At 36.1% G+C, this 12,599-nt stretch overlaps 1 protein-coding gene across 7 annotated transcripts; it reads left to right on the forward strand.

Annotated features, from left to right (window-relative positions):
* Positions 1–77: 77 nt before the first annotated feature.
* Positions 78–5,319, forward strand: Dnaseii (deoxyribonuclease II). 7 transcript variants are annotated; one of them, XM_071782971.1, is made up of 9 exons: positions 78–300; positions 1,435–1,824; positions 2,356–2,533; positions 2,880–3,059; positions 3,420–3,753; positions 4,129–4,231; positions 4,323–4,461; positions 4,833–4,938; positions 5,049–5,319. In XM_071782971.1, exons 2-9 carry the CDS (start codon positions 1,733–1,735, stop codon positions 5,066–5,068), a joined length of 1,152 nt encoding a protein of 383 aa, XP_071639072.1. In that variant the 5' UTR covers positions 78–300; positions 1,435–1,732; the 3' UTR covers positions 5,069–5,319. The 7 variants fall into 7 exon arrangements, with proteins under 7 accessions (XP_071639072.1, XP_071639036.1, XP_071639045.1 ...); XM_071782935.1 differs by adding an exon at positions 406–536 and having other exon boundaries at positions 79–300; positions 4,833–5,319; XM_071782944.1 differs by adding an exon at positions 406–536 and having other exon boundaries at positions 79–300; positions 1,439–1,824; positions 4,833–5,319.
* The last annotated feature ends 7,280 nt before the right edge of the window (positions 5,320–12,599 follow it).

Genomic DNA, 12,599 nt, shown 5'->3' on the forward strand with positions numbered 1-12,599 from the left:
TCTTAAAATTATTACGCGGATTATTTCTATTTCTCGCAATAAAGATCTAGTGTTCTATTGCAGGAATATAATGCATCATCGTCTGGATGCATTGTGCGCGTGGAAGGGACTGTGTGACGTCATCAGCGGTCACTTTTCTTTCTTGTGCCTTCGCGTCTCTCGGGCAGTCTTGGTGTCTTGACGAAGTTCCTTGGCCCTCGCGTCAGTCCTCGTCGCATTCATATCGTTGGCGAAGATACTCTGTCCTGCAACAGTATTAATATCATCAGTCGAAGAAGCAGATCGTGGGAAAGACTGTAGGTAAACATGTTTTCTTATTATTAGACGCAGGCGTCTCTCATTTCGATGTTATTAATAAAATTCTCACGCGGCCCGCGGCCGCGGCGCTGCTGCACTATATCAAAGGTCATCCGCGTGAAGATAGGCGCAGATCGTGTGCAGAGGCGGTGCGCAGTGTGCGCACTGCGCGACATCGCTCTGACGTTATCTACGTGTGGAGGCGGCGGTATCGCTTTGTTCTCTTCAAATAATTCTCAGTACTGTAATATATTTCCTTTCAAAACGCTTAAGTTAATTTAGCATTTTAGTTGAAAAACGACATAATTTTTAATATACCGAGCGTCTAAAAATTTTTTGTTGGATTAAATATGACAGAAGAATTAATTTAATATTATAAACTCAAGGAATAAATAGATCTCATTTTTCCATTAATCCAAATAAACTTTCTATAAACAGAAATCGACATTTAATGAAATTTTACATATTAGATACCTATATATCAACCTGTAAAGATATATCATAAAATAAATAGAGAAAAATAAATTTTGGGAAATTTTAAGTTGTAAATATATATGAAGAATCTATTTTCATTGATAATAAAATATTAATAAAAAATCGTTCTCTTTTTCAATTTATCAAAATTTTTGATATTCAAAATTCTTTAATGAAATATTTATTACATAATAGAAATTTGGAAATATAAAATAAATAATTATTTTATGAACTAAAAATATTATTTTACTGAAAATAGTCGAAATTAAAATACAGACTATTATCTTTCGCGCTATACGGATATTATGTAACAATTAAGCGGATTTAGTAATCAAAATGCTTCTTTTGTGAAGAAGTGGAAAATTTTCATCAAATTTAAAACTGAACGATATATTTCTTATTCGCAATTCTTTTTGCAACTTCCAGATTTTTATTGCAGACTAATTACTTGAACAAAATTTGACAAGAAACAGCAGCTTATTACATCCTAAGGACTCTGTACATATTATATATATGTTTTATGACTTTATGTAACTTTTTATCATTGTGCAAAATATGTGGAATGCTAATAATGATAACGATTACAAAAGGGACATTATTTTCACGGCGAATGTCAATGTTATTATAGCTGCAAATTTACATATAAGTTCGTATGTGTTCCAGAAAGTATTCCGACTGAAATGTGCGACGTTCGCTTCAATGAGCCGGAAATAATGCAGACCGAACTATTTGTCGGCGCGATTCCAGCTTTCGCTTTGTAGTTTGTTGTTATGACGTAACCGTATAGTATGGGTATGGCGATACAACTGATACAAGGACAGTAGAAGTATATGTGTTTGTAGATGCATTTTGATTAACGCTATTATATATCATAAATGTTTGCTAATTCAGAGCAGCAGATCGTGATCTAGTGTGTTCGTGATCGCTACGTATTTTCGTCAAGTTTGGATAACATAACTTAATGATGTTTTCACTATTGTTCCTAAGCATTTTGTTATTTGTGTGTGATGCCGCAAATCAGTGTAAAGATGAGAACAATCGAGTCGTCGATTGGTGAGTGCTTTGAACATGTTATGTATGCTTATGTTTTCGCTGCTGGTCACAAATTGTGATAACTTTCACAGATTTTAGAATATTTTTAAAAACAAGGTCGAGATATTGTCTTAAGTCATTACAATTTATAAGAAAAAGGCGTTTTAGATCTACAAATAAATAAAATAATATAAAGAATTTAATATGTATGCAATTTATGTTAATTATAATACAAGTTATAATATTTACAATTATTTAATTTAATTTAATTTAATTATTTATTTAATTTAATAATTAAATTTTAATTAATTCTACTCATTTACAAATCTTTATATCTTTACTAGAAAAATTGAGTACCTATATGGAACGATCGATATAAGTATTTCAGCAAACGTGAACAATCGTTATTTTTTAATGAGCTTATAACGAACGTTATTTTGTAATGTTTCTCGCCAGTCTTATTAATGTTATCAATGTTGCATTGAGCGTGCAATTATATCGTGTTTTCGCTATCACGATAACTTATCGATAATTACTGCAATGCGATTTCAGGTATGTACTTTACAAGTTGCCGAAGGTATCGGAAAGCAGCAATCCTGTGGTTAGACGTGGATTAGCGTATTTATATATAACCAGCAATACTGTCGATAAAGGTTGGCAGTTATCCACGAGAAAAATCAGCGCAAATAATTCTATACCGGGGAATACCTTAGCACCTTTATACGATGACGTAAGAGTGAATAAACTGTAATATGAACGTGTATTTGTTTAATTATTCAGGCGTGTTTAGCACATAAATTATTTACGCTGGCGCCAACTGTCAGTTTCACTGCTTGCTGCGTAATAAATAACGAAATTTAACTTTTTCTATTAAATCAATCTAAATTGTAAATTGATAATAATATTTTATTTGATTTAATTTTCAATTCGTTACAGTTCATATATTTCGGAGAATTTTTCTTCTCGGATATTATAAAAATGTAAAACTTAATTTTTCGGAATATAATTTTTCAAATTATATTATTCTTCAAATGCACGTGCACGTAATATTTATTTATGTAATTGCATGCGTTTAGTCAGTGGCGTCGAAAGCTTTCTGGATCTTGTACAATGACGACCCGCCTAACAGACCTATCAATGGAAAAAACGGTCATACGAAAGGTGTTGTGATGGCGAACAAAAAGCAAGGTTTCTGGTTAATTCACAGTGTTCCGAATTATCCACCTGTACCCAACAGCGGTAACGATACAAGACGGGTACGTAGTATATAAGCGTTTTGAGTATAATGAATATCGATAATTCCTTTTCATTACTCAGTTTTTTCCATAAACGTTCGATAATTGGATAATTTTATTATCAGCAAAATCGTCAGATAAATAAACCAGATAACGATCATCCGTTAATAAAATTAATGTCGTCTTTTTTAAAGACGTTGTGTTTTTCAGATTTTTCTAACGTTTATTAAAATTGTTAGTCACTCTCCTTTCTTTAACATTTTCGTTGCAATCATTAATTTAATAATTGTTAATAGTAGTTTTTACCCGAATGGTTCATTACTATTATGACATCTAAAGATATCTTTAAATGGATTTTAATGGATAAAATATTCTCTAAAGTATTCTCAGAGACAAAACGTGACCGAAAATTCGACTCCGGGAAACCGGTCTGAATATGATTATCCGACATCCGGCATGCATTACGGACAGAGTTTTCTATGCATCTCCGTGGATGGCGATCAATTCGATTCGATCGGTCAACAGTTGATGTACAATCAAATAACAGTATATAGGAGAAGCATCCCTGTCAAGTTCGCCGCAGCGTTTCCGGTGCTGACGGACGCGGCTAATCAGAAGCGTATCAGAAAAGCACCCTTCACCAGCAAAACATTGTTAAAATCATCTGACGGCGTCCAATTCGTATCATTTGCCAAGAGCGACAAGTGGCAGAAAGGTAAACATCCCTGGCATTGTTCTGTATTTCGATACATTGCGTAAAATAATTTAGAGCGATATCTTCTTAAATGAGACTTGAGATATTTTGCTTATTCTTAATATACGTAATTTTCGTTCAGCATATTTTAGCAAGATATACATTTTTGATATTGTATTATAAGATACCCTAATGAGCAATATCTTTGAAATATTGCATCTGGATATCTGCTAAATTTTAAAAACTTCTACTTTTCATTTTAATTATTTATTTTACGATGTGAATTAATTCTACGAGTGGAATAAATATCTTTTTTTCTTATATATATAATTAATATATATATTTTTATAAAATATTGTAAATAATTAATGTATCCTTTAATATGTTAATCTAAAGATTTATATGACGAGTTTGTTGCGCCGACACTAAAAACCGATTTATTTGCCGAAACGTGGTTGAACGGACGAGGTAGATTACCATCGGACTGCGCACAAGTGAAGTAATATATCACATTTTTTTCCGTTTTGATTGTTTAGTAGATTTTAATTAAACTCATATCTCATTCGATTAAATTTTTTTTGTTTTTATAGAGTGTACAACATCATGTCCATTCATTTGAAGCCGGTTGATATCGATTTTAAGAGTAGCCACGATCACTCCAAGTGGGCGGTGGCTGTTGAAGGTAAAGCTAACCGAACTTGGGTCTGCATTGGTGATATCAATCGAGCGGTAAGTGCACATCTTTTGAAATATTTTGCAAAAAGGAAGTTATAAACTAAAATTAATAAAATTAATTAATAAGGGAGAAAAATTTATTAAATGGAGGGTTAAAAAGAAGAATTAAGCAGTAATAAATAAAACTGGATCGATATGAATTTCAATTAAGTAGGTAACATAAATTATATTAGGCTACCAAGATTCAGCCTGACCGAAGATGGCACTTCTCTCTATTTAATTGAAGAACTAATTGATTAAATTAATTATGTTTTTCCAAGTAACAGATATATTTAGTTTACAGCTTTCAACATTTTATTTATGTCTTCAAGGCTCATCTATAAATTTAATAGAAAAGTATAATTTGATTTTTTATTATCTTTTAGGATACCCAATACGTACGAGGCGGTGGAACTGTCTGCTTTGATAATCGGAAAGTCTGGGACAATTATCGAAAATCGGTGAATGACGTGGAACCATGTCCTAAGCAATATCCCGATAAAAACAGTACGTGGATCCACGTTATTGCTACGTGGATTCGACGTGGATTCGACGAAATTACGTGGATTTGACGTGGATGTGACGTGACTGTTTTTATGGGGATAAGGCAGTTTTAGTTTAATAAAGCTAATAGTTTGACTCAGAGAATGTAATAGGTATTGAAGGATCTAATAATTTTATTCTTATTGCATATTCATTGTAATTAAAAATTGATGTATAATTCATGAATTATAGAAATAGTCCGTTAAATAATAATGGAATAACAGTAAAAATAATGCTGTAATCGATATATTATATGAAATAATATTTTTCTAGAAAAAAACGAGCTGTATAGTTGAATTGGCAGAATATATGCAATTTTATAAAGCTGTATTTTGTTATTGTTATTTTGTATATTATTAAATCCCACACACAAAATCTTATCGGCAGATTCTCGATGGAATACGTTACCGACGACGTGAAAACTGTCGATGCGGGATTATTACATTTCACACGAGAGGTCTCGTCGTTACTACACATGATTGGAAAATAAAATAGTTGACATAAAACAAAAAGATATATAAATAAAATGTATGCCGAAAATAATAAAATTAATATAATATAAAACATTATTTTAAAAAATTATTTTAAAATGCGATATTGTTATAATTATCTAAAAGAAATAATATAATCGTTTTTTGTATACAGAAAGTATTTCCGTTTTCATTTTTTGAAATAATTTTAGATTGAATTAATAAGCGCACAACACAAAAATAGTTAAAGTTTTGTAAGTAATTTATTATTATAATTATTTTAGTAAATAAATAAATACCCAATCTAAAAATTCTGTGCTCTTTATGTTTTCAAAAAGTTGCGTTTTATACTAAAAAAAGAAAGAAAAGAGAAAAGTACACTGTACGTGTTTATAGCTCCCTACGTTTTGCACATTATTTCTGTTATGCATTAACTGCAATCTTGAAGAAAGATGTCCGTCGGCTCTTCACTACTTAAAAAAAATAAGAAAAAACGATGGGGGGGGGGGATCAGAGTAGTTCTTAAATTGGATTTTATGAAAAGCCGGGGCAAGTGCAATGGAAGGGGGGAGCGATGCTTCTCCTCATTCTCGTAGCCTCGTACTTCTTTCTTTTCGTAGCTCTACTTATTGTCTAGTCGAGGAAATTGTAGAGTAGCCCGAGACGGGCCGTTAATGAGAGAGAAGAAGGAGGCGAGATACACGCGCAGCCGAGGGGCAAGAGGGTGAAATATGATTCGCTCACTAATGAAAACTGTAGGAAATCGAGCGAACTTCGGCCCAGCCGCTACTTATCGTCCGACAACTTCGGGGTTTCATCCCTGCGATCGGCAGAAATTTTTCCGTCTAAAGTTATCGGTCGGACTTTATCCCGCAGCAAGATGGATTTTTACCTCTAAGCGCTTTACGACTTCCTTCGACTTTAGCCGAAAGCTCCGCTGCCCCTCTCTCGATCCTCGATCCTCGATCTACAGCCCCTCGATCCTTGTTGCATGATGGTGCTGGTGATCCAAGTTATAAGATGTATTCGATCGACGCAGAAAATTTACGGTTGCGCTGTCGAATTCCGTTATAAAGAATATTCGAATAAAGTTATTGATTCGAGTTTCTTTAAACGCAGGATTGGAAAACTCTTTTCCCTACCTCTGTTCCTTTTGATGGAATAAAAAAAAAGTTCTGAAATTAATGATGATTGTTTAGAATTTAGATTGAAGAAATTAGTTCTCTCGTTCTATAAAACGATGATAATAAATCTTCTTAAATCGTTTTGCAAAAATAAGGAACTTAGAAAAGAACAGTCTCAAGTCTTAGAAACAGTCTGAGAAAAGTCTTAGGCTGTTTAAAAATTTCTCTCTACTGTCCCACCATAAAATTATTAAAAATAATATATATGTTAAGAATTTATTTTTAAACATATATTAATACATGAATTAATTTCTACCGCGACGTTTGCTCGCATTTTTCCCTTCCGATCCACGTAGGCGCACGTAATTCGCAAAATACCGGCAATAACGGACGATAAATCACGACAGCGCGGCAGCGGCGGCGGATTCTCTTTCTTGGCTCGTCGAAGCCGACGTGCTGTCTGAATGCGACTATATATATATGGACCAGCAGCCCCGTTCCGAGGAATTGGCCTGAGCGTTCGTTGCCAGCTACTGGCTCCGAACCCTCTTAATCCCCTTATCCTGACGACAGGCAGCTTGTTTTTCCGAGTACTAACTAGGAGCTTCCAGATGCCCTCGAAACTTCCTTTCCGCTCGCTTTCCGCCTCGGCGACTCGTTGTTTTGCCGTTCGGCTAACACTCAAACTCGAGACGTTTGCTCCCGCTTAAGCAGACATCGATTAGGCACGTAAGGCATTCAACTATGTCGATGGGATTACTAATCTTCCGTCTATGTAACCAATATCTATGTATCCCATTTAATACTGCCAATGGCTTCCTTGCTAAATTACTCGGCAAACACTTCTCAGAGAGAATAATAGTTATTGTATAATATATCAAAGCGTTAAAACTTTCCCAATAGTTACTTAACAATTATAGTTGTAACTTTATGTATATACGCATACAAAACAGCAGAGGGGTAGATTTGAGCGCGCGGTTAAGGGTTTTGCGCACTCAGGTCCCGAAATATCGCGCAGCAAGACGACGACGACGATGACGGGGCAACATTGCGACGTTCTAGCGATATTTCAGCATTAAAGACCGGTCTGCTCCGCATGCTAAAATCCTGGGCTGTGCACCGGCCAAATGTACGCGCCGTCGTTATGTGCATGGAACCCATCGTTTCGCGCGTGTGCGCTTAAGTATATATTCGTGCAACGCGCGCACGTATCGCATGTTTTACTTCTAACGCGTTATTTTCTGACGACGGACTCTCTTTCGCCATTCAGGAAACGAATCTTCTTGAACGGAAGTGTCGGAGCATCTGTAACGTTTTTACGATATTTCAGTGATTGAGAATAAAGAGTGTCAGAGACGAATCCAGCTCTAAAGAAGATGAAATGGTAACATTATATTCTTGGATTAATTTTAATAAATAGAATTTAACAGAGTTTCAATCTTACAACACTAAAGATAAAATTGTAATGAAGAATTTTTTTTACGTAAGAATAAAAGACCTTCATATTGGCCAAAGTAATATGAATGGCTTGAGTATTTTGCATATTTGCGAATACCGAAATATTGTTTCTTCTCGTAAATATAGAAGCGAGATAAAGTCAGTATCAATTGAGTAAATAATGATAGATATCGGAAATGATGGCATTTAAAACATTCATCGATTAATTTGCGAAGGTATCTCTTCGCAAGTTTCTGAACATCAAGGAAAAGTATACTTTGTTTCTTAGAAATTTAAAGAAGTTTGATATTAAAAAATTCAAACAGTAAAAATTTAAAAAAGCTTTATATTTCAGACGTTTAAAATCTTTTCGCTGCTGTATATATTTCACCTCTAAATATATATATTTTTAGAATATTCGGCTCGAAAATAATTTAGATGAGACGAAACATTGAACCTCCTTATATTTACGCATTTAAAAAAATGCAAAAAAAACAGAGAATACGCAGCGAGGGGAAAAGGATTTATATGGTCAGCCTTGCGTGAATGGTATATATCCTATCCACTTGTACGCTTCGTTGAGGCAGAAAAGATATATGTATCGCAGTGGATAGCCCTATGCGAAGCTTAATATTGCCTTATACGTATTCATATCGTGCGCTAGAGAGTCCGAGCAGTCCTTTTAGGTAGAAACGAGCTTATATGTCCCGCGTTCCGTAGGTGTACCTAAACGGAATACGCGAACTCTTCGATGGAAAATTGCGAACAGCTCGACAGATTGGAAAGCTAGTGTAAACGAAGGTAACGCGTATGACGCCGCGGCGTCGTTGTTCGTCGCAACTCAAATTTGTTTGTCGATCGCAAAGTGCCATAACCGGTACGACGATTAATTCGCGTTAATTCTGCATATTCTAATATAAACGTATGTACGAAATGTATACGATATACGTCCATATAATGCGGACGTTATTAGCGTTGCGTTAGAAGGATATGTGAATTTCTCCCTATCAAATAATAATGCCCTATCAAATGTTCAGTGCAAAATGTTACCAATATTTTGCTTTAAGAATTCAAAATTTAATATTTCAAATTAAATTTTCGTAAAAATAGCGCAATAACAAAATCGCCATTAAAAAAATATCCTTGGGTAATATAATTCGACGGCAATTCGATATCATGTATTAAATAACAATGATTGATGTTGACAGTGGATAATTCACAATCTGGATTTAAAAATGAATTCGAGAGGAGGTGTTTTACGTGTTCGGCTCAGATTTCATTAAATTCGTTGAACGATATCCGGCCTGGCGTATCCGGTATGCACAAACGAAACGGATCGGACAACATCGGGGGGAACTACGTCGGACGAACGGCACATACGCGTTTAACTTTCGTCCGACCCCTTTCAAGCGAACGTTTCCAGGCAGATGGATGCTCATTATGTAAATTATATGCAACGCGAATGTATGGGTGACGCGAGTTGAAGTTACGGGCGGCACTGCATTTCCTCGTGTTTAGGATGAGCGAGCCCGTGTGTGCGTGCCGGTCCCGTTATGACGCATTATAACGTTCCCGGGGCCAACTTTAGTACCAGCCTTATATGTATTCATACCGTATCACACCGACGAACCGTCCGGGAACGTCCGGGAAACATCTCTCTTCGTCCGTGCGTCGCGCCGACGCGACGACGGGGTTACATTTGCGGACGGGATAAAATGAGCTGCCAAACTTACGGTCCCGCACCTATTTTCGTGTAAATCTAATTTTACCGATACGAATGAGCAAACGAGCGAGTGTGCAATTTATACCAGCCCAGGGTCGACCCCTACGCGGCCGGACAAGGGATGACGCGTTGATGGGGGCAGTGATGGCCGAGGGCGATTAAAACTCCACGAGGCGTAAAGCTAATTGTAAATAAATAATGTCTAAAGCAAGTGAAAAAGCTATTTTCACATTCCATCTTTTCCGGAATAGATTTCCCGCGTGCTAGAGAGAAGAACATAAAATTAACTCAAAAATATAATTTTGTCGTCTATTGTGTCTCTCGAAGCTTTGGGTTCGCTGGAGGTCTTTCATCTTTAAATGTTCAATTATTCGAAAATAATATGTATGCCTTTCCAGACAACGCACATGTCTAAAAGACGTTTTTAAAACTTTATAAAAAGATGCCTTAAATTTCAAGACTTTTTAAATAGAACACCTGAAAGTCTTCTATAAGATATTTTTTGGAACATGCACAGATATTTACATTATCGAATATAACATTAATCGAATAAACTACATATATATGATATGGCCAATTTAAATATAACATAATCTACAAAACATTTACTGCCAGCTAATTTGGTACTCAGATATTTTGCATTATTTAGTGTCACAACGATACAATTAAGGCGGAACTATTTGGAAACGCGTTAACAAGAAGATCAATACGAGACAGAATGTGGAATTATCTGATATATCGGTATTAATGATTTAATACTTACATAACTTTGCTAACGACAGAATCGACGCGATCTTTGTTGTGATATATAGATTGTTATCAAAAACTATGTAAATATTAAATTATTTTTATATACCGATTTATCGAGCAACACTGGCTGCTCTTTCGTACTTTTCTTCTTGTTAACGTGTTTCCGTCATGAATTTTTATTTCACAATATGTCTAAAAGTAGTCGTTTAAATTAATTAAAATAAGACGCTTATAAGATGTCCATAAGACGATAAAAGTATAAGACGTCTTTAAGACGTTATAATGCTCTCTGGGTCGATACTATATCGATATCGTTGAAAAACCATTCGTTTATTAATATAGTAATCGTAGTAAGATGGTATCGGTTTTCCAGCGAAGACGCTGAGGTCGAAGGTGAGACTTCGTGCGCAACCCCTCTCGGCTGAAGTTACGTAAACGGAACGGAACGGCGCGGCGGCACGGCGCGGCACTCCCGGCGCCGAAGTTTGATATTCATGCCGCACTGGATAACGCCCTAATCGAGCCTTTGCGTCGTGCTTTGGGGTCAACGGCGAAGTCCGACGAGGTAACGACGACAAAATCGCCCCGTGTGCATGCCGCGTCGTCCAGAGCAACTTCCGGGAGCGGGACGCTCGCGCTCGAGAGAACGGAGCTTCGATTAACAGCGAAGACTATTACCGCGAGCAAGTTTAAGACTGAGTTTAGTTAAGCTCAGATTACGTGGAAAGGGGACGGAGATATATACGCACACGGGGAATCCCTTTACGAGGATTAGAGTGATTCTCGACGGTTCCGTTTCCCGTTGTTCCGCGGGAACTGTCGACGGCATATGGTTACGGACAGCTTCATTGATAAACTTATCTTTCCCTCTCTAGCCACTCTCTTCTTCTAGATAGATTTGCATAATATGTAATCGTGTATTGCGTGTAAAAAATATATAATAAATTTATAACACACGGTGGTGCGGGGGTAAAAGAAATTTAAAAATATTTTAATGTGAGGCTCTTCTCTTTCTCTCTCTCGTTCTGATTAGAAATTTATTTTTCACTTTTTTTACATTTAGCATCAGTATTTCTATACCTATCAGTCTTTTTTATATTTATGTAATACCTGGTATATTTGATATTTCATTTAACTTTTATGTACGTTGTAAAATTTTTCTGATATACTCTCCTGAGTATAACAACTTATTAAAAATTGATTTTTTGCTCCCTCCCTAGAGGAATTTACGCTGTTTCCCTTTTATACGTACTTCGAGATATTATTCGGTAGATGTTGTCCATTCTACAACGCGCCACGTATTCATTGTAAAACAGATTACACACACTCTGTGTAATTTTGACTGACGCACCTGACTTGACGCGACGCAAACGCTGAAGTTGCGGCAGCTAGAGGCTGATCTCGCTGTCCCGTCGAAAGAGAGGAAGGAAGAGAGAAAAGGGAGAACAGGAAGAACAGAGAGAGACAGAGAGAGAGAGTTCGTTTGCGCCATTCTCAAGGTAAATACAGAACCTGACCAACACTAACAAGGTTACATGGCTGATGACGCGGTCGGGAGCGAATTGAAAGTTTCCGGTATCTGTTGGCGGGCGATTCGTTCGCCCGACGTAATCGCTCGGCGTGAGCCGGGATAACCGCTACGGCGAATTCCATTGTCAGTTATCGCCCCCGAGCCAATTACGCCGAGTTCCGTCACTCAACGGCAACTCGCCCGTGCATTCATCTTCCGATTTGCGCGCGCGTTAAATCCCCTTCTTTAAACAGGACTACACAGAGGCAGTGGCGTTGTCGAAGAGAAGAAATTTAATCTGGAAATATTTCCTTAAGAGGAAAGAGAACAAGTTTCGAGAAGAAGTTTCTAGAGTAGTACATATTATAGTCAGAGAAGAAGCGCATAAAGATACATCAAATGTCTCGCTTTTGTATATAACGTATAGTACTTGTAACTTGTAACTTGTAACTTGTAATTAAACAAATCGAATAACAATAACAATTTTTATGTGCAATAGCCACACGTAAAAACTTAGAAAAAAAGTAGAAGTTGATCAAGATAAAAATATCGGAGAAAATAATTTTAGTTACTATTAATAAAATATATATGTTATC

Source organism: Temnothorax longispinosus, chromosome 1 (genome assembly GCF_030848805.1).
Source record: "Temnothorax longispinosus isolate EJ_2023e chromosome 1, Tlon_JGU_v1, whole genome shotgun sequence".
NCBI lineage: Eukaryota > Metazoa > Arthropoda > Insecta > Hymenoptera > Formicidae > Temnothorax > Temnothorax longispinosus.

Coding starts and splice junctions, on each gene's coding strand:
- Dnaseii (XM_071782935.1), top strand. CDS start 1,733: ATGATGTTTTCACTATTGTTCCTAAGCATTTTGTTATTTGTGTGTGAT. Junction 1,825..2,355: donor AACAATCGAGTCGTCGATTG/GTGAGTGCTTTG, acceptor ATGCGATTTCAG/GTATGTACTTTACAAGTTGC. Junction 4,462..4,832: donor TTGGTGATATCAATCGAGCG/GTAAGTGCACAT, acceptor ATTATCTTTTAG/GATACCCAATACGTACGAGG.